The sequence below is a fragment of the Balaenoptera ricei genome, chromosome 6, assembly GCF_028023285.1.
Source record: "Balaenoptera ricei isolate mBalRic1 chromosome 6, mBalRic1.hap2, whole genome shotgun sequence".
NCBI classification, from domain to species: Eukaryota; Metazoa; Chordata; class Mammalia; order Artiodactyla; family Balaenopteridae; genus Balaenoptera; species Balaenoptera ricei.
In genome coordinates, this window is record NC_082644.1 from 117,591,755 (window position 1) to 117,617,123 (window position 25,369).

Genomic DNA, 25,369 nt, shown 5'->3' on the forward strand with positions numbered 1-25,369 from the left:
GATTGGATTCCATATGGTTTCCCACTGATCTGGATTTCCGGTTTTGTGCCAAGGAACACATTATTGTGATTATTGTTATTTATTATGTTGTTATATGTTATGATATTGTCTTATCATTAGTTATAAAAGGATTTGAGCCAAGTACAGCAATGAAATGGGTTTTAAACAATGGCCCCCATGGCACACACCAAACAAGGGGAAGAGTTCTCTGTTGAAGAAAATGAGGCTTCTTAAAGAAGGGACACAGGCCATGACCCTGATGAGTTCTCATTGTGGAGACTAAGCTCCCTTTACAAATTATCAGAAGTTATGTTTGAATTTGAACTCGCCCATCTCTTTTGTCTCCTAGTCTGGATGTATGATTTGACAAATGTGTTGCAAACTTGTGTAGTTGTAATGTGGGTTGCAGCTCTCTGATTATTCATTCCTCAGACGCCTATTGAGTTAGCCTGAATCACAGTAAGCTCACTGAGTATAAATGAGACCAGAACTGATAATTCCAGAGGAATCTGCATTATTCACCAACAGTCTAGGGACATAGGGTTCGCCAGGGCACCGCGCCCAGTGGAACTCACTTGGCCTTAAGTGGTGCAGGTTGGGGGCATCTCCTGCCACAGAGATGCAGGCCTGCCCTCCCCAACTGCCCTAGTTGTCGGTGTCTGTCTTGGGGTGTTAGGACCGCACTTCCCAACGTTGAGAACCCGTGAATGCCGCGCTTAAAATAACCACCCCCTCTTTCCTTAACCTAGAAATTGGCGGGGCCTCGGTTTCGGACCGCGGTAACGGCCCAGGGCCGGGCTGGGCCCTGAGAACGCCGGGAAGCTCTGGGTCCGGGCGCGGCGCGGAGAGGGTTAAGGCGGCGGGGGCGGGCCTCGCGGGCCGGGCTCCTGGCCCTTTGTTAACAGGCGCGTCCGGAGCGGAGACCGAGACGCGGCCGCGGCCACGGGCGGGCGCGCGGGGCGGCGGGGAGGCGGCATGGCGGGGCCGCGGGGGCCCGGGAGGGCAGGCGGGGCCAGCCGGGAGAGCCGGGCTTGAGCCGCGCCGCGGAGCCAGCCCAGGGCGCCGGCCTCGACGCCGCCGGCACGCGAAAATGTTGGAAATTTGCTTGAAGTTGGTGGGCTGCAAATCCAAGAAGGGGCTCTCGTCCTCCTCCAGCTGTTACCTGGAAGGTAAGCGCGGGGCCGGCGCCGGGACTGGGTCTAGGCGGCCGCGTGTCCGCCGCCGGGCCTTCCTAGGCCTCGCCCGCCCGCCCGCGCGCGCTCCCTCCTCTTCCTCTCCCTCCCTCTCCCTTTCTCGCCCTCTCCCTCTTTCTCCCGCTTTCTCTTTCTTTCCCTCGCCCGCCCCTGGGCGCTGCCGTGAGCCGGGAGGGTGCGGGGCTCCGGCCCCCGCGCGCTCACCCCGGGAGAACCCACGTCGGGAGGGCGAAGTCGCGGGCCCCGGGCTGCGGGGCTCTGCCCGAAAGTTGGGGAAAGCGAACTCTATAGGCCTGAACGGCCTTGTGAGCCCACGTTGTGGAATTTCCACCGTTAATTGGGAATTATGTGTCAAAAAGGTCAACCCGTGTTTGTGAAACATATGATTTTCATTAAGTCTCGTGTACAAAGAGAACACGGCTCTACCATTTATGGATACAGAATTTCAAGTGATCTTTCTACTCCCCCACCCCCCCACCCCTTATCTACGGACCACGACGAGGTCTTAGGAATTCTCTCACTTTTGCGGGTGAAAAGAAAAGTTACACCGTATTTTAAGAAGGCATTTTGAATGAGTCCAGGGTACTTGGGAGGGAAGAGGGTAACCTCCTGTTAAGTTCCTTCGATAAAGCCTCAGAGCCCGGAGCGGTTCACTTTCGCCCTCTTTCCATTCTACTCTCCTTTTCTTCTCTAATCCCATTTTTTTTCTTTCCTGTTTATTTGTCTTTGTTTTCTGTCTTAGTAAGGTGACAACTGAAAAAAAAAAAAAAAGCCAATTGAGTATGATGAGTGGCCCTCATTTTGTAGCTTCAGGATGAATCTGAAATTTATCTGATTTGGGGACTGGTCATCCCAGACTGCTTGCTTTCAGCAGAAAGGCTAATTGTACTTCAGAGATGTAATCCTGCTTGCATTTGTTTGTCATTTTCATTTAGGACTTGAAATAGGAATAGAAATGTAAAGCTCATTTTAGAACAAGTAGGATTTCTGCTGCTGTAGTGCCATGAAGTTGTAATGTTTTTCTTTTTAAAATGAAGGCGAAATAAACGGAGGCCTTGTTAATCGTCTAACCTATTTTTCTTTTCTTTCCAACTTTTTGACTTGAGGGTCTGCCTGATGTCACACACATGTACAGCTCAAACCATAAACACCAGTGATACAGGTGAAACCCGTTGGCCCCTCTTGCCATGAGATGTGTATATTGTTAGCCCAAGGTTAGTCCCTTGGAGAAGATGCGTCCAGATGGAGTGGGCTCACAAAATCTAGCATTTAGAGGGGAAGATGGTTGATTTGTCCCTAAAAGTTGGCATCTGAGCAGCCAAAATCATCTTCAGTTAATATGTTGCTTACTTTCCAAGTTGCTCAAAATTCTGGACACATTCTCATTTACATCTGTAACGAGTTAGTGTTAGGCATTACCATCTCCATTTTGCAGATGGATACTTAAGGCAGAGTAGATGAATGGGCTTTTGTAACTGCAGAGCTGGAAGAAAGGTTAGGTCAAAGCAATGCTGTGACATTGTTTTGTTTTCCTGGGAGTAAACAGGGGATTTAGTTCTTACCTGGCTGGTTTAGTTATTGTTTTGGGGGAGGGGAGGCAAAATCTAATGAGTCTTGTTCCAGCATGTCTTGAAATACTGTTGACTGTCCAGTCTCAAAAAAAATAAAAGTTCTGATTACAGCAGACTGCCTTGCATTAAGGCTTCATCTAGGAAGGTATCACTCTAGGAATTCTTTTTTGTGACTGAGTTTTCCTTCTTTCATTGTTATGGTTAATCGGAGAAAGTAAAGGAATTACTGTTTTGTAGTTGAGAGAATTTAACAAACCTCAGTGATTGTTTCTTAAAGACTGCATGTGCTATTAGTCGCTTGGGAAAAACACTTGCCAACATCTGGATAAGTAATCCAGGCTTTTTGCTTTTACTGACATCCTCAATCAATCAGTCAGTGTTTAATTGACATGCACTAGGGACCCAGGCATCCCGAGTCACGGAGAAAATTGAATATGGTCAAGTTTTCCATTCTATCAGAGAAAGTTCAGCCATAAATGCAACTTGATCATGCATCTATTGCTACTTGGGCCTAGCTGTCAAAGCAACAATTATTAAATGCTTACTGTGTTCCAAGCACTGTTTCAGCATTCTATGTGATTTAATTTGCTTATTTTTCATGACGGCCCTTTGGTTGCTTCCATTTTATAGGTGAGAAAGCCGAGGCATCTGAAAGTTAGGAAACTTGTCTAAGGTCACAGAGCTAGCAAATGGTGGTGCTGGGATTTGAACCCTTGCTGTCTGGCTCCAGAGAGCCCAGTTTTAGCCAGTATACGCTTTACCAGCTGTGATTGTTCAGCTCCTTTGTAGCTCTCTGTGGATGTTAAAATGGTATCTTCAGAAACACTCTAAAGCCTGAAACAAGGATATTCTTTTTTTTCTCTTTTAGAAGCCTAATACTGATAAAAATGATTACCTTTAGCAGTAGATGTATATTAAAATAGCTGTACATCATAAAAAATTCTAAATAGGAGAGTGAAAAGAAAATTCTGTCCTTTATCCAGTTTCCCTACCCAGAAGCCTCACTTGAGTTTATGTGTCCTTCTAGAAACATTTTATGCATATATAAGCATTTATAGCATTTAAATTTTGTGCTCCAACTTTGTGAAAGTGTATGTTTATAGCGGTAACTAGTCACCATGACCACATTTTGCTTTACAATCTTAGGTTTACTTCAAGCACTGAATTTTCTGATTATTTCTTCCCTCTTCTAGAGGTGTGAAAGAAAACATGAACATTAGCCAATTGAATTCTTTTTTTTTCCACTTTACTTTTCTTTGTTCATGTATTTGTGTTTGCATACATTGTGCATGAATGTTGTACATGGACATGTTAGTTCTGTACTGTGGAATCAAAAACTAATGTCTGTGAAGTGAACTCTTCTTGAACTTTCAAAACTTATTTTAAGGGCCCACTTTTAAACGCTTCTTTTCAGCAGTTAACTTTCTGGTGAATGCTTTATGTGGTGCCAGCCACACAGATACACTTTTAGAACTTATGCCTCAGAGAAGCTTATGCTCTCTTTCTAAATACTCTCTTCTGAGGTCATCAAATACTTCCCTTGTTTAGTAACAAAGAAAATCTGAAGCTCTTTCTGCAACCAAATAGAAAGCCAGTCAGTCCTTTTCATTTGGGGTTACGTTGAAATTGTTGAGCATTTATGATGTGACAGTTCTTTGGCACCAAGCACTTCATAGACATCCTCACTTCATTCTCATACCAACGCTATGAGGTTTCTAGAGAAGAGGAGGAAGAAGGGCCCCAGTTCACTTTGGTTGGAAATACTTTTGAATGTGGAGTCAGGCGATCCCAGTTTTCGTCTCTCAGCTTTTCCGTTTTCTTACCTCTAAAGACCAAGAGAACAAACATTCTGTCCAGCCCACCTTCAAGGATTGTTTTGAGGATCTAGGAGATGATTCAAGGGAAAGTGTTGAGACCAATGAAGTGCTAAATGTATGTATTTATACTGATGTGAGGTTCTTTTGAGATGTCCTTAAGTCAAGGCAGTGTTATGGCTAGGGTATTGCCAAGGTCCCATTCTCACGTGAAGCACACAGCTCTTTAGCCAGCCCGCCTGGGCTCAGAGGCCGGCCTGGGCCCAGATGCCCGTGACCATGGGCATGTTGCTCTCTGAGCCTTGGTGTTCTCATTTTTAAAATAAGGCTCATAGTAGTCCCTACCTTCTTGAGTTGGGAGATTCACATGAGAGATTTCATTTAAATTGTTCAGCACAGAGCAAGATGTTTGCAAATGTTAGCTGTTGTTATTTTAAGTAAATATTTCACAGTCTAAAATATTGGCATTGCCAATTTCTCTAATGGCTGAAGTGTGATGGTAGAATAGAGCTAAACCCACCCATAGTTTTTCTTGTTGTTAAGAAAACAATTTGTTTCCAAGTTTGCTTTGATGCATGTAATTAATACTTCCTGTCCTTGGTTTTAAGGAAAAGTATCTTCCCTTCCTCTGACCCTTTTTTTTTTTTAATAAATTTATTTATTTTTTGGCTGCGTTGGGTCTTCATTGCAGCGTGTGGGCTTTCTCTAGTTGTGTTGAGCGGGGGCTACTCTTTGTTGCGGTGCGCGGGCTTCTCATTGCAGTGGCTTCTCTTGTTGCGGAGCACGGGCTCTAGGCACACGGGCTTCAGTAGTTGTGGCATGCGGGCTCAGTAGTTGTGTCTCGCGGGCTCTAGAGCACAGGCTCAGTAGTTGTGGCGCACGGGTTTAGTTGCTCCGCGGCATGTAGGATCTTCCCAGATCAGGGCTCGAACCTGTGTCCCCTGCATTGGCAGGCGGATTCTTAACCACTGCGCCACCAGGGAAGCCCTCAAATCCTTCATTCTTAATCCACACCTTCGGTACTTTGTTATACTGTATGTTGGGTGGTGGTGATAGAGAAGACAGACAGAAGGGAGAGATACAGACAGACTGGGAGACAAAGACAAGAAGTCAAGATAAGAGGGAAGGAAGGGGTGGGGGCTGGGACAGGGGCAGAGGGGGGATGGGGGGCGGCAGGGAAGAGATCCAGAGATGAGAAGGAAAAAGAGCCAGATCGTGAGAGAGCAGTGCTGGAGACTTAGTGAGACCGACAGACTGACAGACAGACAGGTGGCTGATGGATGGATAACTGGAGGGAGAGCAGGTGAGTGACTTCACCTCTGTTTCCACTTCCTGCCCTCTCAAGTGCACTCGGTACTAGCTGTTATTCACTCACGTTCAGTGGCGTAAACTTTAGCCTTATTACTCTTAAATTCTCTTTGGAGACCTAACCCTTATCAGTCTCACCAGTCCTCAGATTTACCTAATAGCATTGTACATTGAATACCTTAACATTTAATTTAAAGGCGGGCCATGAGTAGAATTAGCCGTTGCTTTTTGGAGCCAAAATACCTGTTTGGGGGTCATGTTCACTTAGTCCAATTAGCAATAGGAATAATAATGGCTAATGAGACATTCTGGGGAACTTGCCTGCCATTGGGCAGCCCCTTCACTTAAGTCAGTCGGGTCTAAACTGGCCCAGGAGCCTTGATGATGCTTTAAAAGAGAACAGGAATTGTGAAATGCGTGCTTTCAAACCATCCCAGGCCTGGCAGGCAGAGGGGAAGGCTTTCAGTCTGTTGCAAATGGCCTGTGACAGAATAAAAATGCCTTTATGGTTAGCAGGCTCACTGTGGACAGTTTGCATCTGGGCCAGTAACAGGGATTCATGGAACCTTTCTTCGCCCACAGACAAGAAGTGTGTGGAGGCATCGGGATCTCACCGGGTGTCTGCCTGTTGGGAGACTGTAACAAATCCTATTTCTTTTGAAAGCACAGAGAAATGTACTTTCCTGTTACACCTTGTTTTAGGATCTTGGCCGTGGTTTACATTCCATTAAAAAGTTACTATATTTCCTAGATCTTTATAAAAGTTTTCCTGGTCAGGTTGCATTTGCTTTTCATCTTTACTGTCTGTCATTTCTGCTTTTCTTATTTCAGGTTAACAGATAATTAAGGTGCACTCTTCAATCGTGACTTAATATTTTTACCTTGTTGCTAAAGACAAACAAGTAAAGGGTGTTCCTACAGTTGAGTTCATTTTAAGAAACACTGAGCGGTGCTGTGTGTCCTGCATTGCATTAGGCAGGTGCTGAAGACTCTGATAAGAATGCTTGGTCTCTGCCCCAAAGGAATTCACATTATTGTGGTAACAATAACAAGAGAAGGAATAATTATCCTGTAGTGCAGTGCCCTGGTGCCAGGTACCACTCCCGCATTCGTGCAAAAATTCTCTGCGTGCAGTATTCGTTGACCCCTCCTGACGGCCCAGCTAGGTTGAACCATCGTGCAGTTGAGAAACTGAGGCTCAGAAATTAATATCTTAAAGACGTGGTGGGCTGAGATTTGAACAAGGCTTGTCCACCCTGGAGCCCAGGCTTACTGTACTGCAAGGGACATGGGAACAGATTCCTTACTGTGTCCCTATCAGACACCACGTGCTCCCCAGATGAGGTGAAGGGGAAGTAATCAGCGGGAGGAGAGGCGGTAGGGAGGCAGAAGGACCCGTCAGAGGTTTCCTAGAGGGCGTGAGGGCGCAGGATACGGAGTGGGCTGGGAAGGCATTCCAGGGGGAGTGACTGGCCCTTGTCCAGGTGCACACAGCTGAGGCAGCAACAGGGAAACTGCAAGGCATTTGGGGAGGCTGGGTGAAGAGTGGGTGTCGGGGGGAAGGTGCCGCTTCTGGAGCGCGGACTTCTCCTGTAGAGGTGGTGGCAGTAACAAGCCCAGCCGTTTTCTGAGGGCCCCTTTTAGTCGCTAGGAGCAGTGTCGCCTGCACTATCGGCAGACTGCCAGCTGTCCTGCAAGGCACATGATAGCACTGTTCCTTCTGTTGCCAGAGGTGACAGTGCTAGTATTGATAAATGTGACTGAGCGTCGACAGGCAGAGCTGCCCCCCAAGGTTTCTGTTCTGCCTCTTGGCCAGCCGCCATCTCAGTGGGTTTTAACAGAAGAGTGACTTGGTCAGATCTGCATTTTAAAACGACTGCTCTGGTGGCAGCGTGGAGGCGGAATGCAGGGGGTGGGGTCAAAGGGGGAAACCAGTCAAGGGTGTGGTGGGACATGGAAAGTACGGGACTGATCAGAGGTTTGGGAGGGAAAGTGACCAGACTGTGGGTGTGCACTTACTGGGATGAGAGGGAGAGGGAGGTGGTGTGAATGATGGGGTTCAGAATTGTTTGAAGACGGTAGGGTCTTATTTTATATTGGTCTTTATACTTCATTTTCAGTAACTGTAGACTTCTTTGACAGTAGGTTCTTAGAAGATGACACAAAATTCCTTTTATTTTTTGGCTTTCTGGTGGAGGGAGGGGGGCAGGGACCGTGTATCTTCAGAAGGGAGCGCTGTGTATCTGGACTGCTGATAGGGACAGAGGTTAGGATGGAGAATTCTGTTTTCTAAAATTGGCTAGGAACATTATAAGGTAAAAAGATTCCCAGACATAGTTAGACCTTGGGCTACTTTAAATAAATTTATTTTTTAACTTTTTATTTTTTAAAGGAGATTTCTCTAAGAAACCCATTTAATTTATTACCTACAATGCCCCTAAGTGGGAAGTAATAAAACTGCATTTATCTAAAAAGAAAACTGAATAATGCGGGCTTTGCGCTAATTTACTGCAGCCCCCTTTCTAGGCCTCTCTCCCTGTCGGATGACTGGGGTTCTAGTGAACCAAATCTGTAGTGTAGCAGTTGTGAACCTGCAAGGCCCTCGGGGTCTGGCATGGAATTCGGAGCCTCCGTGTCCTTGGATGGAAAAATATGAAAACTTTATTTCACTAAACATAACTGAAAATTAGTATATTATTCTTTTAAGAATGTAGGTAACAAACCACAGTAATATTAGCAGTACATGTGACTTTGCCACCAGTAGAAATCAGATATTTTCAAATCATGTAACAATTGTAATTATTACTTACACTCATTACTACTTTGAAATGACAGTAGCTACTACTAGAGCTTGTTATTTAAGGTGTTAATAAAGGAGCATATATTTAATGCATTAATAAAGAAGCACCGTATCACAAATTACTTTTTTAAAGATATTTTGAGGACTGTTTCAATAGAGTTTTCCTTTGCAGTGCTCCATATGTATTTGATGCATTTACAAACTGTATTCTGAGAAAGAGTCCCTGGGCATCACCAGAGGGTCCGCAACACAGCCCAAGTGAAGACCCCTCCCTTAGTAGCCTTGATGTGTCAGGCTGGCCTTGGGTCCCTGTGTTAATCCTACTTCTCTAGCCAGGCACGGTCTCGTTCAGGGTCCACCTCCTTCCTACTGAGCTCGCCCCCCTCACAACTCCTGGCCCTCAGTGTCTGTGTCCTTATCAATTAATCCGCAGGGAGCGCCCATCTTCTATTAGACTTCTGCTTTGAGGGTGTGTGAATTTTCATGAACTGTGTCTCTCCCACAAGGAGCAGAGGCCGTGATGATTCCTTGCATCATTACCGCGTTGCCCTACCCCTGCTCCCCAGCAACTGACACAGTGTTTTGGGGCGCTGGGAACATTTTGTTCAGAGTGTGAACTTAATGCCAAGGCTATATGCAGCTAAACTTGTTGTTTTAAAATAATTTTAACTGCTCCGGGTGAGGGTGTAAATTACAAAATAAAGGGCCATGTAGAATGTAGATAAAATGGCTTTCATCGAGTTCAAATTGTGGGAAATAATACTTTTCCTCTAAGCTCATATCATAAAAAGTTGTATTAGACTGTTATAAACTGACTTGAGAATAGTCTGAGCATGATCTCATCAGTTGGAACCGAGTATGAAATAAAACACGAAGGCTTCCTTCTTTTTTGAAGGATCTGTTTTATAGATTTTTAAATTACAGAGATTCCTTGAGCTAGAGCATAATAATGAAGGGCCCACAAAGGAAACAAGACTAAAGCAACCAGGGTTTAAATAATTGAATGTGAGCAAAAGTAAAGGGAATGTTTATCACACGCGACACGCCCCACCCCCGCGCCCCTCCCCCACACTGAACTGTCCCCGAGAGCCCCAGTGTGGACAGTAATGACCGCCACAGAGCCGGCTGTTCTGACTCTAGAAGGAACCGTGACCTTGGGCACGAGCGCCAACAGGAAGGTAGGAAGCTTCCCAGGGATGTTTTTCCTGGAGGTGAAGTCTCCCCTCCCCTCCCCTCGGGACTGCAGTAGCACATTACTTCCTCCTGCTTGCCAGTGGCAGCTCCAGCAGCAGCCCCTGAAAGTCTAGACAGATATGCCATATGGGAGAATCTTTTGTAAACATTTTTGATCAGTGACTCACAACTTTAAGAAAGGATTATCTTTGTATAAAATGCTCTTTAAATTGTACTTTAAAGACCCAAGCTATTTTCTTAGAATACTGTCCAAATAAGTTAATCACGCACAGATCCAGTGAATTCTATGGCATTGTTCTTACAGAATTTTCAGTTTGTTATTCTCATAGTTGGAGCCATAGCTTTTTAGAGCTTTGGAGGCATTTTTTTAGACAGCACCATTCTTGGTATATGACTTTTCCTGAGTTTTGTTGGTGAGTGGGAACCTTTTCGTTGAAGATGTGGTGAAATAGCAAAAGGATTTTCAATGAGATGGGAGGCATTTTTGAAGATATAAAAAATATTTTAAAAATATAACTCAGGATGCTGCAGAAAATGTTAACTAAAATTTTTAAGAATAATAGATGCTAAGATTTCTTCATCCATTGGCAGAACAGAAGAGGGGAGCTGTTTGGGGCATCCTTTTTTAATGAATCCTTTGAGCTTCTTTAGGGGGTCTAACCTGGGACCGGCAGGAAGTTCATGTATTAAGCAAGGAAGATTTAAGTACATTCTGCAACTTTGGCCTTGTAAACTGTGATCATTTTTAAGGTTGACGAGCATAGTTCACTGTGAAATGAAGCAAGGAACTTGGCATTTATACATTGTGAGTCAATTTTGACATCAGCCTGGATTGGGAATTGACTGGAAGGTTTTGGTGTTCGACTGTGGCTACACTTCAGTGTCTCGATCCAGAGGCAAGCATGAGCAATACTTCCCTTTGGGCTTTGGCCATTAATTTGTGGAATGGAGCAAGAACTGGAGAGGAAAACTGAAAGGCTGCCTTGGATTTCCTGACGTCCTGTTGAATCAAAAAGCTGTGGGAGGCCCTTTCCTTCCTGACAAAGGCCTCATCCCCTCACATGAAATTCTCAGCATCTGTCTCCATGTTAGGGACAGTCCCTCCTTAACCCATACTTTAAGTCGACAGTCACCCCTGAGCCAGTATCTGTGTTCTGCCTATTCCAGGTGTTTTCCAGGCTACTTCCCCTGATTATGTAACTTTGATCAAATCCAGATGCTGCAGAATGTTTGATAGAAGAGGTCAAATGGCATTTGAGAAGAAAAGCATTTCTGTATTCATGACTTTGCTTTAATTTCCTGTGTAGGCCTGGTCCGCGAAAGTCGTGTGCTCATGGCCACGAGGTTGGGACACTAGAGGAGAATGCACACATACTTTTTCAGGACAGCTTGAGGAGATTCCCTCCCCACCCTGTGTACTTTTTCATGTTAGATTATCAATTATATGTGTCCGCTGGCTTCTATATGTGACCGTTTTTTAATTTTTGTAATTGTTTTCTCATTATAAAAACAATCCACATTCATTGTGAGAAATATGCCAAAATACAGAAAAGAATAAAGAAAACTTAAAATGTTTGTAATCCCACCACCCCGAGTTAAATTACTGTTAATGGTACTGTTAACATACTACCATGCATTAACTACTGTTCACATTTTGATGTAGTTCCTTCTGGACTTTTTTCAATCTTTATGAAATGGGGGATTGTTATAGTATACTTCCAAGTTAGTAGATATTTTTTCCAAAAATATTTTGAGTGGCTTTACGAATGTATTCCATTTTATCAATGGACCACGAACTAACTTATCTTGTATTGATAAATATTGTGTACCTTTCCTTTTCTGTGCTGTTATTTAAAAATCAGTATATACAAATCCTTGTGTGGGTCTCCTGGGATAAATTCCTAGCAGTATGTCAAAGGTGATGGAATTCTTTAAAGACTCAGTTCGGTTCACATTTCCAGGTTTTCTCCTAAAATGTTACAGCAATATCTATACCAACTATTAGCATTGTATGAGAGTGCCCATTTCATTGAAGTTTTACCCTGTTAGCCTCAAGAAAATGTCCCTGCCCAATTTCATGGGGAATTTGCATTTCTTTGGTTATTAGGAGGGTAGACATGCTTTCTGTGTTTAACGGTAATTTAAATTTTCTGTGCGCTGCTTGTTCATGGTTTTGGTCTATTTTTCCATAGAGGAGGGTTTTATCTTTTCCTTTTGATATGCAAGAGTTCTTTTATGTTAAGAATCCTTTGCCTAATAATTTTACATAATATCGACGTAACAGCAGTAGAAGCTCTTTTGACTTGCTTTCACCGAACTGACTTGCTGAAGCGACCAGCGGCTCGGCTTCCTTCATAACACACGACTCTCTGGTGCCCACGGGGTAGGGCAGCCGCTCCACTACCACGCATTGCTCCCACCACCTGAGTCACAGCCACACCCAGAGCCACTTGTGTTTCTTTCTACATCTCTTTATTTCAGATACACTTGTTGCTTTAATCACTTGGTTAATATGAAACCAGTGAAATCCAAATGTGAACAGAGACTTGTTTCTATGAAAATTTACGTGAATGTTTTAGATAGCCTCTGTAAATGCAGGTAACTTTTTAAAAATTGCTACAGGACTAGGTGTGAGTGACACACCTATAAACATTGGAAGGGATTGTACTGGGATGACATATCGAATGGCTCCAGCTTCTTCTTCCACCGGTAGGAAGCTGAAGTGAGATGATGCATTATAGGTAGGACGGTAAGATAACATCCAACTGTAATCACATACCCACACTCAAAAGGACAGTCCTTGGCCCTATCGTCAAGACTAGCAAATCAGTGTACATTCAGGTGGGGTTAGGGGATCACAGATTTTAATTTTCAAAAATTCTCTGCTTTGACCAGCTTTTTTTGGTTAATCGGTCAATCTGTGATCACGATGGCACTAGATATACTTTTAGAGCTGCTGTAAGTAAGTACTCAGAGAACAGGGCCTAACGCATCACTAAGCCTTTTGCACATTCTAGGAAATGGTAGTGTTACAAGACACTCTTCCTTGAAATTATCTTTGCCCTCAAGATTCATAAAATGAAATTACCAAGCACAGTAGTGACATAATTTGGGATTTTCTCTTTTAGAAAAACAATTCCTGAAGGTTCACTATAGTCAGTAGTACAAAAGCTAGAATTGAGAGGCCTTCTTATTTATGTTCTCTTGGTTTATTCCAAAGAGATAGTTTAAAGAATGTTTGTTTCTGAAAGTTCTCCAGTTGTGTTTCTGGAAATTTAGGCTAGTCTCTCAGATGTATTAGGTGCCTCCAGTGTCTTTTTTGAAGTGAGTACTGCAGAATCACGCCCATCCCTGAGATGGGTGTTATTGCCCAAGAAAAGATGTTTGGGGGTCCTCTAAGTCCATAAAAAGGGAAATTTCAAACAATTTTGTTCTGTTGCCATTTATGTTTGGTGTAAACAGATTGTAGATCTTTCCATTCTTCTCAAATTAGAATTTTCCCCTTTCCTCCTTCTTAAAAGTTTGATTTCTTAGCCATAATATTCTATAACTGTTAAGATCTACTTGGAGTAGATTTGCTGGCGTGAAAGAACCCATGGAGAGTTTGAACATAGTTCCAAAAAAAAAAAAAGAAAGACCAGAAAAATCTTCAGGACAAAATATCGAACTGTATTTAACCCTGTAATGAGTAATAGTCACACATTCCTAACATAAAAGATGTTGATTGGTTTTCAACTTTTAGAATCTACCTATAGACAAAAATGAAAGAGTTTATTAAAGAATAGAAGAACACAATTTCTTTTACACAAAGTAGAAGAAAATGTAAAGAAGGCCATACTTTGAGTGTAGAGGGGGGGAAAGCTGGAAGGAAGGGTAGGATGTGAATATCCTTATCTTGTGAGGTAAATAGTTGAGAGATACGGTCTCTAGCAGGAAGAAAAAGAAATAAAAGTATAAGTCTGTTACTGAAAATGCAAAGGTGACCAGTAGAGGCTGGTGCAGGAGAGATGGGGGGAGAGGGAACAGCGATTATAATGATATAGCTTCTGTTTAGAGAGATGGAGGTGGTCGCGAAGAAAACAGCTGTGGCCTCTGGGTGTAGAGGGGAGTGGGATGGAAACTGTTTGTCCTTCATTATAAGCTCTTCAGCACTATTTGACTTTTAAATTATGCACGTTTATTAACTTTCATACATTTAAAAATGTTTTAAAGCAAGAAACTTTTGCTCCGTGTTATAACATAAGCAACGGCAAGGACGTGTGAGGATGGACTGTCTCTATATCTAGTTGAATTTTTTGAATTAGTGAACTTAAAAAGTTTAAACCATTTGGGAACGGTAGTTACCACTCTGGAATGTAAATATTTAGGGTTTTCCACAAGATTTGGGAAAGGAAGAGTCCATTTTTTTAATCACCTTTCTGATTAATAGATAATACGTGCAGATGTTAAGAAATGAAATAAATTAAGAATATATATAATGTTGGATGCACAGACTTTTTTGCTCCTGAGAATAAAACTTTCTTCCCTGTTTCTTTCTTCTGTTTCTCTCTTTCTCTTCCAGAAGCCCTTCAGAGGCCAGTAGCATCTGACTTCGAGCCCCAAGGTCTGAGCGAAGCAGCTCGTTGGAACTCTAAGGAAAACCTTCTCGCTGGTCCCAGCGAAAATGACCCCAACCTTTTCGTTGCACTGTATGATTTTGTGGCCAGTGGGGATAACACTTTAAGCATAACTAAAGGTAAAAGAGCTGTGGGCAGCTGGTGATCGTTGCAAGAGACAGAAATCTGGGGAAGCCGGAGCCGGGCTGGCTGCCCCTTTGCTGGCGGACAGAGCAGCTTTAGTTTGGAATGCAGAGAGACCCGAAAAACTAACAGCATCCTTACAAGAGTCACTTTTCCCTAAGGAGAAGAGTTCCTGCATAGTTCTTGGCAAAAACGGAGCTTTCCATATTTTATAATGAAAAAGACATCTGGACCAAACACTGAAAACACTTTTTTTTTTTTTTTTAAGAAAAAGTATCTTTCCACTAAAAGCTTCCTTATATTAGAAACAAAGCACTTGAGTAATAGATTTATAAAAACTGAGGCTATATATTTATCTGCATATTCAATATAAACAGGAAGCTTCATACTCATACGCTTGTAAATACATATATTTATGTGGACTTGTTAAAATGAAATAGGTGTTTAGGCATTTGGAGATCTTTAGTAATCATAGACGAGTACACGAGAACGAACGAATTAGCTTTTAAAACTGATATGTCTGATTTGGTTCTTTTCTTCTAAGGTGAAAAGCTCCGGGTCTTAGGCTACAATCACAATGGGGAATGGTGTGAAGCCCAAACTAAAAATGGCCAAGGGTGGGTCCCAAGCAACTACATCACGCCAGTCAACAGTCTGGAGAAACATTCCTGGTACCATGGGCCCGTGTCCCGCAACGCCGCCGAGTACTTGCTGAGCAGTGGAATCAATGGCAGCTTCTTGGTTCGGGAGAGCGAGAGCAGTCCTGGGCAGAGGTCCATCTCGCTGAGATACGAAGGGAGGGTGTACCACTACAGAATCAACACTGCTTCTGACGGCAAGGTAGGGGGCCCCAGGCAGGGGAGCCTATGGGCCAGGGTGGGGACAAGAGGTCCTGCTGCTAGGTTGATAAGTTTTTGCAACAAAGCTCAACCAAGAAGATGTTTGAAACAGCAGGCATCATCCCGCTAGCCTTGTTAAAGACCCTCCGTTGAGGACCGATCACGTGACATTACATGTCCACAGGCCGATGTGGTTCTCTAATTGTCCTGTTGGAGTTCGGTTGTTAGCAGTTTCGTAAGATAAGCGGATTGTCTGTTGGGTTTTGGACATATTTCTTACACTAAGACTCTTCCTTTTTAAAAAAAATCTCTTATTCTGAAAGTAATTTATCCTCAGTGAGGAAAATTCACACAATAGATGGTTATTTTTAAAGTGAAAGACCACCTTAATAGCACCTCCCCAAAACAAGTCTGGTACGTAGCTTTCTTTCTACAGATAAAATCACATTTGTGTGTGTGTGTGTATAATACATATATACACACAGTTTTTCAACAAAAATGGGATCACGTCAGACCCGTATATTTCCAAACCCAAATTGTAGTTTTGTAAAGGAGTTGTTATATATGGTTTTGTGATCATCATATAAACAGTCATTAAGAGCCCATGAAGGGAAGGGAGAAATTAACATTTACTGAGCTCCTGCTGTTTGCTGGGGCATTTTTCAATCTTCATTTCTTTTAAACCTCACCTCAGTCCTCAGGGCAGATACTGCTTTTAGCTGCATTTTTGCATTAAGGAAATGAAGGCTTAGAGGGATAAAATTTCTTGCTGAAGATCACATAGTGAGTAATTGATGGAACTAGGCTCAGATTCCACTGTCTGCTCCACTGCACCATGCTGTCACTGAGGGTGTAGATAGGTGGATTGTCGGGGTGGGCCCAGATGGTGTATGTATTTTTTAATAATATGTAATGCATGCACATGGTTTTTTTAAAAAAAAAATGAATTGCCGTGAAACGTAATTCTGTCTCCTAATTCAGTTCCCCTGCCCAGAGGCAACCACTGTGACCAGTTTCTTCCAGAGTTCCCCAGTATATGTATGTTTATATTTTTTAAAAAACACAAATGATGCATAATCTACACTGTTCTGCATCTTGCTTTTCCCACCTAGTAATATATTTTGGAGATTGTTTTATGACAGCACATTTAGAGCTGCCTCATTCTTATTAATGACTACCTAGCGTGGATGGACCATCATTTATTTGAGCAGTTCCCCTGCTGGCCGGCTTTTAGGCTGTTTCCTAATCTTTCGCTATTATAAATAATGCTGTTGTAAAGTGGATTTCAAACCTTTAAAAAAAAAATCTCAGCCACGGTTAAAAAAAAAAAAAAAAAGAAGTCACCACCCAGTACCCACACTAGGAACAGAAGGTTCATGAAACCCTACTTACTCTTACTGTACGTAATGCATTCTGATATTTTCTATACCATTCTGTTCTGTTTCATTTTTTTTTTAAAACTTCTGGTCATAATGCACTGAGTTTATTTCATAGACCCCCTAGTGGGTCACAACTGGCATTTTGAAAATACACTGCACATACTTCTTTGTGTACAGTCCAAGCATATGCAAGGTAAGTTGCTAGAACTGATTGGAGGTTATGTGTATTTAAAACTTGTGTAGCTATTGCCAAATTACTTTCTTTAGAAATTGTACAGATGTGTTTTCTCACCAGCAATGTGAGAGTGCGTGTTTCCCCTTCCCCTCATCAGCAGTATATTCTCAGACTTGTAAAAACATCCCTGTCACTGATTGGTAAAGATGGTATCTCGTTATGTTTAATATACCTGTGCTTCCTATGCCATTTACCTAACTCATCCTTTCCTGTGTATTTGAGGTATACCAAATTTGCATATGTATTTAGGTCTGTTCTCTTCCATTGGTCTGTCTGTTCATATGCCAGTGTCAGACTTTTAATTGTTATGGCTTTATAATATGTTTTAATATCTGGTAGGGCTAGTTTAGTTCCCTCTTTTTTTTTTTTTTTTGGCCGTGCCATGCGGCGGCATGCAGGATCCTAGCCACCCCCCCCCAGCCCCCGGCCCCCCGACCAGGGATCGAACCCATGCCCCCTGCAGTGGAAGCACGGAGTCCTAACTACTGGGAAGTAGTGGGAACTACTGGGGACTGGGAAGTCCCTAGCTCCCATTTCTTAATCTTGCTAGCATTTTCATGGCTATCCTCACACATTCATTTGTACCATACAAATGCACAATACGTTTCTTTTTTCAGTATTCCTATCTGTTGTTTTTTCCACATGTCTCGGAGTCTTCTGGCTAAAGTCCTTATTGCCAGTATCTGATCCTTTTCGTCATCGCACACGTCTTTATACCGGCACCGTAGTCTGTAGGGCAGACAGCACGGTCTGCCTTTGATGTGTGACCAGAGATCGGCCTTATCAGCATGCTTTTCAGGTCATTGTTCTCATCCCGGATGTGGAACTACGTCCTGCATTCTGTGGGATATATTCCAGGGTGCTGGGCCCTTTGAAACCTTGACTTCAGACCACAAGGGTGCCTTTTTAGTGAAGTAGAACACCAGAGTGCACCGCCCATGAGGGAGGTGATTTCCTGGAGCTGACAGCTTGCTTCCCATCTGTGCCATTTATCCAGGGCGAGCCCCGCTGCACCACGGTAATCAGTTGAGGTTTGTACTGAACAGGATAATGGTTCCTTTTCCCTGGAGTTGTTTAATCAGCATCCTTGGAACAGATGCAGGCAAGCATGATCTAGTTTGACAACTCATTAGCTGGGGGTTGGTCTAAAATATGGTTAAAAGGGAGAGAGCAAAGCCTACGTGGATACATGATTTGCAAAATTTGAGAGTCAGCTGACGAGGAAGCTGAGCCCTCTGTCTGAAAGCTCATGTGCGCCAGGTGGGTTCCTTTCATTCCAGGTAGAGCACAAAGAACCCATTTGATCAGGCAGTATCCGCTACTCGTCAAAGTGACCTGGGCACCTTGCCCTCCTCCTTCCCTCCCCGGCAAAGACTCTCCCTTCAGGTGTCCGAGCACCTGGAGACTTCTCAACCCACGGGGTCATCAGGCCACACTCGAGGGGGCTCTGTTGGGTGGGATTATGTTCCTGGAATGAGTGGAACAATGTCAGAATCGGGGAGGGGGGCTGTTATAATGGCGCATGGGACGGTGTGGCTCGGCATTGAAGAAAAGCTGCTCACATAGCAGAGCTTTGATGCAATCCTTTTTGGATTTCGAAAGGGAAAATTTAGTTTGGTGGGAGGAATAGGCTGGGGTTGAATACGTTTTAATTCTTATTTTCAAATTAGCTAATCTTTAGAAAACAACTGAATTTAGAAGATTCTTCTCTAAGGCCCCGAAGGATTTCTTTCTGCCTCCACCCTCTTGGCTCTGGTTTACCTCCCTCCCATGTTCCTGAGCTTTCAGCAGCCGTTGTCAGTCGGTCAGTCAGCCCGGGGCCACCGGCTCAGGGCCCAGAGCCTCGGATTCTGGGAGTTTCAGGCGAGACTCTTGAAAGCACCATACCAAACTGAGCCATTGCTGTTTCCTAGGCGTTCTGAGAGTCTTAACAGCCCTCAGATACCCTGGGATTTGGTTTTCATTCTTGCCGCTTTCTTAAAGTTTGGAATCCTCTGCCAACGTAGTGGAATTAAAGACTGATTTTCCTCCTCCACCGCCCACCCCCAGTCATTCTTCACTTGTTCTGGTTATTTGTGCCTGCATCTTATGTACCTGGGTGGCGTGCTGCCACCAAGCCTCACGATTATAGCCCTTGATAGAGTCTTTCCTCTCCTTCCTTTTCTCCAAGAGATGCAGTTGACGTTTATTTTCATGGTCTCCGAAAGTGACAGGTTTGGGTTGACAGGAGTGGAATTCGGGCGTCAGCTTTAGCAGAGGTGGCAGGACACTGGCTCAGCAGGTGCAGGCATCTGGTGAAAAGCCTGCTAAACCATAGCTGATCTTCCCTTGTCGAGGAGACTTGGGAGCATTATTATTAAGCACTGCTTCATTATTAAGCACTGCCTTCCTGCTGGTATGTGAGTAGCTTGGAGGTTGGCTGGGGGTGGGGGGTCACTTCCTGGCCTTGCAGCCTGTAAATACTACGTCCCAGGTGGGACTCCAGGGTCTGAGGCAGCCAAAGGTTGCACACGTCTGATAAGCCTGTGAGTCTGGCTGTCAGGAGGAAAGCTGTTTCTGGTGAGTTTCTTTGACACGTCCTATCTTTCGGGTCCCTGCATGATTAGGAAGAGGCACACCCTGGCTGAGCACCCAGAGTGTTTATGTAACTGGGTGCATAGCGTAATGACATGCCATTCATAACACTAATTTCACTTTCTTCTGTGAACATGCCATGAATTCCTGATGAAGATTACCCAGTTCGCTAGCAAAATGCCGCTCACAAACTAGCACTAATCAGAAGGAAGCCACCAGACTTGACTGTTAGAAGATGGCTGTGCAGTACATTTAAGGGAGTTTCAATATTTAATGTGTTGGTATGTTGGTATTTTATGTTGAAAAATGAACTAAGTCTTGGGGTCTGTAAATTTAATTATTGAAAAAGATAAAGTTTGCCCATTCAGTGAAACCTCCCATAACTCTGAAACCTCTAATAAAGGAGCCTGAGAGGGAATCAGCTGAGACCAAGAACAAATTCTGCATAAACTAGGGCTTCGGGGAGCCATTAGCATTCTGGGCGATTGAGTGAACTTGATCTTCGGGTTGGGGAGTGCTCCTTTCAGGCTGACAGGGAGAAATAGGTAATGAGCCTTGTTCCCAGGCGACCTGCCCCAGGAGCCCAGCAAGTGAAACAGGCTCTTCTGCGTGTACTGTGCCAGTGATTTCCGAGGCGGGAGGGGTGCTGTGGCTCCAGGGGGTGCCTTCTTGGAGTGCGTTTTCTCTCCTCTCGTCCCTCCCTCCTTGGTAGGAAAAGTGCCCACCAGCTGAGTAGCCAGAGAGAAGAGGGCTTGGAGCATTTGCAGCCTGGAGTGAAGCAGTTGGACAGCTGACTTCTCCAGAGAGGGGCGAGGATTTGGAACCCTCCCCGCATCCCCCACTCCATCATCTTTGTGAATTGCACGTGCATTGGTGACTAACACCGAGGAGAGGGCCGTGTTGTCAGTGTGCGGGCCTTAAGCTAAGGGCAGGCTCAGCGGTGCCCGCCTCTGCCCCCCACCCCGACCCAGCCCCCGGCACGTGCAGGGGCCTGAGTGAGACTCATGGCCGCTCCCTAGAGTGGTTCACTTAGAGGTTTCTCCTCGGTGCTCTGAGGTCTAAAAGTAGGGCCTCCTGGCGGGCTGCCTCCTCACCCTGAAGGGTCCTGCCGTTCAGAGGCACCGTCTTCCGGAGGGACGAGGTCCCCAGGGCTGCAGAATCTTTCTGGACAATTCTTGGGTTGCTCAGAATTTTATTTTTAGTAGGATTGCTACAAAAAGATTGTAAATTATAAACCTCTAAGCCAAAGTTTGCCATTGGCTTGCATGATTTTTAAAAATTTGTTTGTCATCTCCCCAGGCAAAAAAGGAAAAAAAAATCTCCTGTTAAAGACTCCTGTTTACCCTCTTGAGACTTATAGATGGCTCAGATTGTATATTTGTTGTTATTTCCTTCTTCTGAAGTATTTTTATTATCTAACATTACAAACGTGCAGAAGGTAATGGAGCCTACCATCGCCAACAGCCAAGGCCTTGGCCCTGCCGTATGTGTTTCAGGCTTTTTCTTCCTGTTTCTTTTTTTTAAGTAGTAAGATATTACAGCTACAGCTGAGTGATCCTGTTCCTTTCTGTCCCTCTGGCCTCAGGCATCACCGCTGCCCCAAATCTGTTTCCTCCTTCCCGTGTCTTTGCAGTTTGGGCACGTCTTAGCTGAACACCTGGTCGTGATTCTTAGTATCCTTTCCACCTTCAGCAATCGTCGGCTGCCCTTAGTGAGCCAACAGATTCAGTTATGTGCCTGGAGTCCAGATGTTCTATGTGAATTTTAATGTGAATTGGTTTTGGTAAGGAAATATCCCCTCACTACATCACTGAACCAAACAAAAAAGAGAGGAGAAGAAAGATAGCTGTCCCCATGCACATTGTTGCTCTCTGCCGGCCTGCACCTCTGCCTCCCTCCCCTTCGCGGCGTCCAGACGCGAATGACCCAGGGAGGGGCTCCCTGCACGGGTGGGGTTCTCACCCGCTGTAGGTCTCAGTTAGAGACTCACGTGCACTTGCGTCTCATATCCCTTCTCCTGACTTCCCTGTGCCGGAGGAGGCTGTACGGCGTCTGTGCGGCCCTCCCAGTACCCACCCTGTTCTGGGAGAGCGCGGGCGGGGGCATCCCACGTGGGCATACTGCTGGGATTTGCAAGTCTTGCCCTCTGATGCTTCTTACTCAGCCCAAATCGAGGGAGCAGGAATGAGAAGGAGGTTTATGTTTTATAGTGATTTTCATCTCTGATCACTGTTTAGTTCTAGATGACTATATAATTATAGGTCTTAGGTAGTAATAATTAAAAATTACTTTCTTTTCCAGCCAGCAAATGCTTATTAAGTTCTACTCTTTATTAATTTAATCAACAACATTTATTGAGTACCTGTTACGTGCTCATTTCTTGTGCTGGACGTTGGGGATACAGGATAAAAGCAGACAGCTTAGGGCTCTGTTCTCATGAAGCTGACATTCTAGTAGCTGGAGACAGGCAGTGGTAATCAGGCAGATAAACAAGGAGTTGTGAGCTAGTGGTAAGTACAGTGCGGAGAGGTAAGACAGGTGATACGATGACTCACTGGTGCCGGGTGATGACTCTGCATTGGGTGATCAGGGACTACTTCATGGACATTTACGCTGGGCTCAGAATGGTTACAGAGAACCAGACATGTGAAAATGAGGCAGGTGGAGGAGGTCATGGAGAAACACAGCATAAGTGATTTTCTGAACACTTGGCCCTGCGCGGAGAGCCGTTTATCTGAGGTTCTGCTGCGCTTTAAGTTCAGGCTCAGCGGAGCTGGCCTCCGGAGTTGCTTGAGTGTGTGCCGCTCTGTGGCTGAAGGCCGCCCCTGTCTCCTCAGCTCTACGTCTCCTCAGAGAGCCGCTTCAGCACTTTGGCCGAGCTGGTTCACCATCACTCAACCGTGGCTGATGGGCTCATCACCACTCTCCACTACCCGGCCCCCAAGCGCAACAAGCCCACCGTCTATGGCGTGTCCCCCAACTACGACAAGTGGGAGATGGAGCGCACGGACATCACCATGAAGCACAAGCTGGGCGGAGGCCAGTACGGGGAGGTGTACGAAGGCGTGTGGAAGAAGTACAGCCTGACGGTGGCCGTGAAGACCTTGAAGGTAAGCCCGGGACCACCCGGCTGTCCGTCCGGCGAGAGCCTCGCTGCCCACAGCGCCTCGAGGTGGCGCACCACCTTAGTTCAGGGTGGCCTGTTGTCTGCTGGGGCGCAGCGACGCCTGCCTGTGCGCACGGCCCGGGGCCTCGCTCTTCAGCTCGAGCCATCTGTGTTTCCGTGTGCGGGTTGACTCATTCTCTTATTCTCAGTGTGTTTCCACATACGCCGAGAGCTGAGAAGTGCTGTGGGTTTTTTGGTGTAAAAAGATTAGTCATTTGGAGGAGTTTTTTCATTCTATGGCAAGGGTGTTTTAAAGCCGTGGGTTTCCGTTCTGTTTGTGTGGCATTTGGATCGCTTCCTACTGAGTTAAGAGAAGGGGGGCGGAGGGGGGGGTGGGTCTCTGAGTTGTAGGAGATGTAACCAAAATGCGTTTGACTCTTCCGTGGATTTTTGTTGGTGGATTTGAGAGGCAAGTGCATTGGGTGTTTCTAGCAGGTTCCCATTCCCCAAATCGTGTGTCCAAACTTCTGGAAGCACAGGTGTGGGCTGCCTCCTCTAGGAAGGCACCAAGGAGACATGGGGGCTTCGCAGGGCCTCGGGTACTGCCTGCCCGCCGTCGATGACTGCGACTTCCACTCTCCACTGACGCCTGGTGTTGGTAGTCTCTAGCGTTGTTGGCCAGCCAAGGGAAGGAAGTTCAATTTGCAGGCCTCGCCTCCGTCAAACTGTGAGCCATGTGGTTAGCTGTGGTGAGAGTGTCCCCTAGTGTTGCCCTGTGTGGCTTTCGCTTGCTTTAAATGAACTCCCATTATGTTGACCCGTGCACAGAAATTGAGAGGGGGAGCCCCGTTTTGCAGCTGTTAACAAAGAAGCAGAACTGAAACACCCACCACTGGGAAAAACGAACCCGAGTGTGTGCGTGCTTCTCGAAGGTCGGTCAGGTGCACGCAGCCAGAATGCCCGCCTTTTCCAGACTCGGTCGTTTCCCTGCTGCCCTCACTCAAAGGCACAGTAAAATGGAAATTGTGATTTCTGGTTGATATGAAGTGACACTTTAGAGAAAAGATTGCATTCTTTAGTCCCAGAAACCAAAGGTGGCTTCCTGGCCTTCATGTCGACTGTGTCCCCTTAGCTTGGTCCTTGGGGCAGGACTGACGCTTGGGGAGGGGGGTGGGGAATGGTGGTGGCATGGGTATTTCGAGGACCCCTGGATATTTTCCAGATAGGATTTTCTTTAACTTAATAAGCATTTATCAAACTCCTCACTTTTATTTGCCGGACCCTGAACTTGACACTGGGATTGTGGAAGCGAATGGGACAGAGTTCTTCACCTCAGGCTGGTCTAGGTGCTTAGAATCATCTGGTTGGTGGTAGTCTAGTTAGTAGGAGAAATAGGCAAGTGTGACAGTAATTGCGGTGTGGTGTGACAAGGGCTGTGTTAGAGGCACGAGCTCAGATCTGTGGCACCACGTGGAGATGAGAGGAGGGACGGGTGAGCTCTGCTCAGCAGGGAGAAAGCAGGACGGGAGTTGTGAGGGGGCGAGCAGGAGTTGGCCAAGGGAACGGGGCCAGGAGAGGAAGGTAGAGGGCAGAGAGGGCTCGCCGAGTCGCAGAGGCCTTGAACCCGGCTGAGGAGCTGGGACGCTGTTCCGGAGGCAGTGGGGCGTGTTGAAGGGTTTGATGCACGGGAATAAGGTGGTCGGATTCGCTGTTCTCAGGGACGCCTATGTTGGCGAGCCCTCGAATGAGCTGAACAGCTATTGCCCCACCTCCCGGAGCCCAGGCCAGGGCACGGGGAGGCGTGCGCTCCAGCGTCCCAGGGCGGCACGCGGCCGAAGACCAGGCCCAGGGAAACTGGGCCTTGACCAGCTTGCAGAGCTGTTAAAGGCTCAGGCGCTACCCACACATTTGCCAGGATTTGCCAAAACAAAACAAGAGTAAAAGCACAAAATACACTAGATAGCAGTCCAGGAAAGGCTTGTTGGAAAACTTTAAAAAGAGGTAGAGTTTGCACTTGGGGAAACTGTAGCTCAGTAGCTAATGCTGTGCCATTATTTTCCGAACAACTGAAGAAGATGATTCTAGAGGAGGGACCCCCTGGAGCTCAGCGGTGGGTTTTTTTTATACCAATACATCAGAATTACCTGGAAGTGGGTGCCTTCTAGAACATACTTCTCTAATGATGTGTTATTAAGCTTTTTATTATACTTTTAATGATTTTTCCTAAGAGCCTTATTAACTTGTGATCCCATAGTTCATAAAAAAAATTACAGAATATAGTTGCATAGATTTCTGTGAATAGTCACTCCAAGGGGTAGCTAATTAGGGAAAAGGGAATGTGTCATTTTCTTCTTTTTTTTTTTTTTTTTTAACTTGTGAATGTGGTTCTTTTTTTTTTTTTTTTTTTTTTAATTTATTTTTGTCTGTGTTGGGTCTTCGTTGCTGCGCGTGGGCTTTCTCTAGTTGCGGCGAGCAGGGGCTACTCTTCCTTGCGGTGCGCGGGCTTCTCATTGTGGTGGCTTCTCTTGCTGTGGAGCATGGGCTCTAGGCATGCGGGCTTCAGTAGTAGTGGCATGTGGGCTTCAGTAGTTGTGGCTCGAGGACTCTAGAGCGCAGG

General features: G+C 45.3%; 1 protein-coding gene across 2 annotated transcripts in view; it reads left to right on the plus strand.

Annotated features, from left to right (window-relative positions):
• Nucleotides 1–25,369, plus strand: part of ABL1 (ABL proto-oncogene 1, non-receptor tyrosine kinase) — a 133,665-nt gene that overhangs the window by 89,975 nt on the left and 18,321 nt on the right. Inside the window, exons 1-4 of one of the 2 annotated variants that reach the window (XM_059925844.1) lie at nt 991–1,169; nt 14,442–14,615; nt 15,164–15,459; nt 22,484–22,756. In XM_059925844.1, coding sequence (XP_059781827.1) covers nt 1,091–1,169; nt 14,442–14,615; nt 15,164–15,459; nt 22,484–22,756 — 822 coding nt within the window. In that variant the 5' untranslated portion in view covers nt 991–1,090. Of the gene's footprint in view, nt 1–990; nt 1,170–14,441; nt 14,616–15,163; nt 15,460–22,483; nt 22,757–25,369 lie in introns of those variants that run through there. The other variant, XM_059925843.1, reaches the window with a different exon arrangement.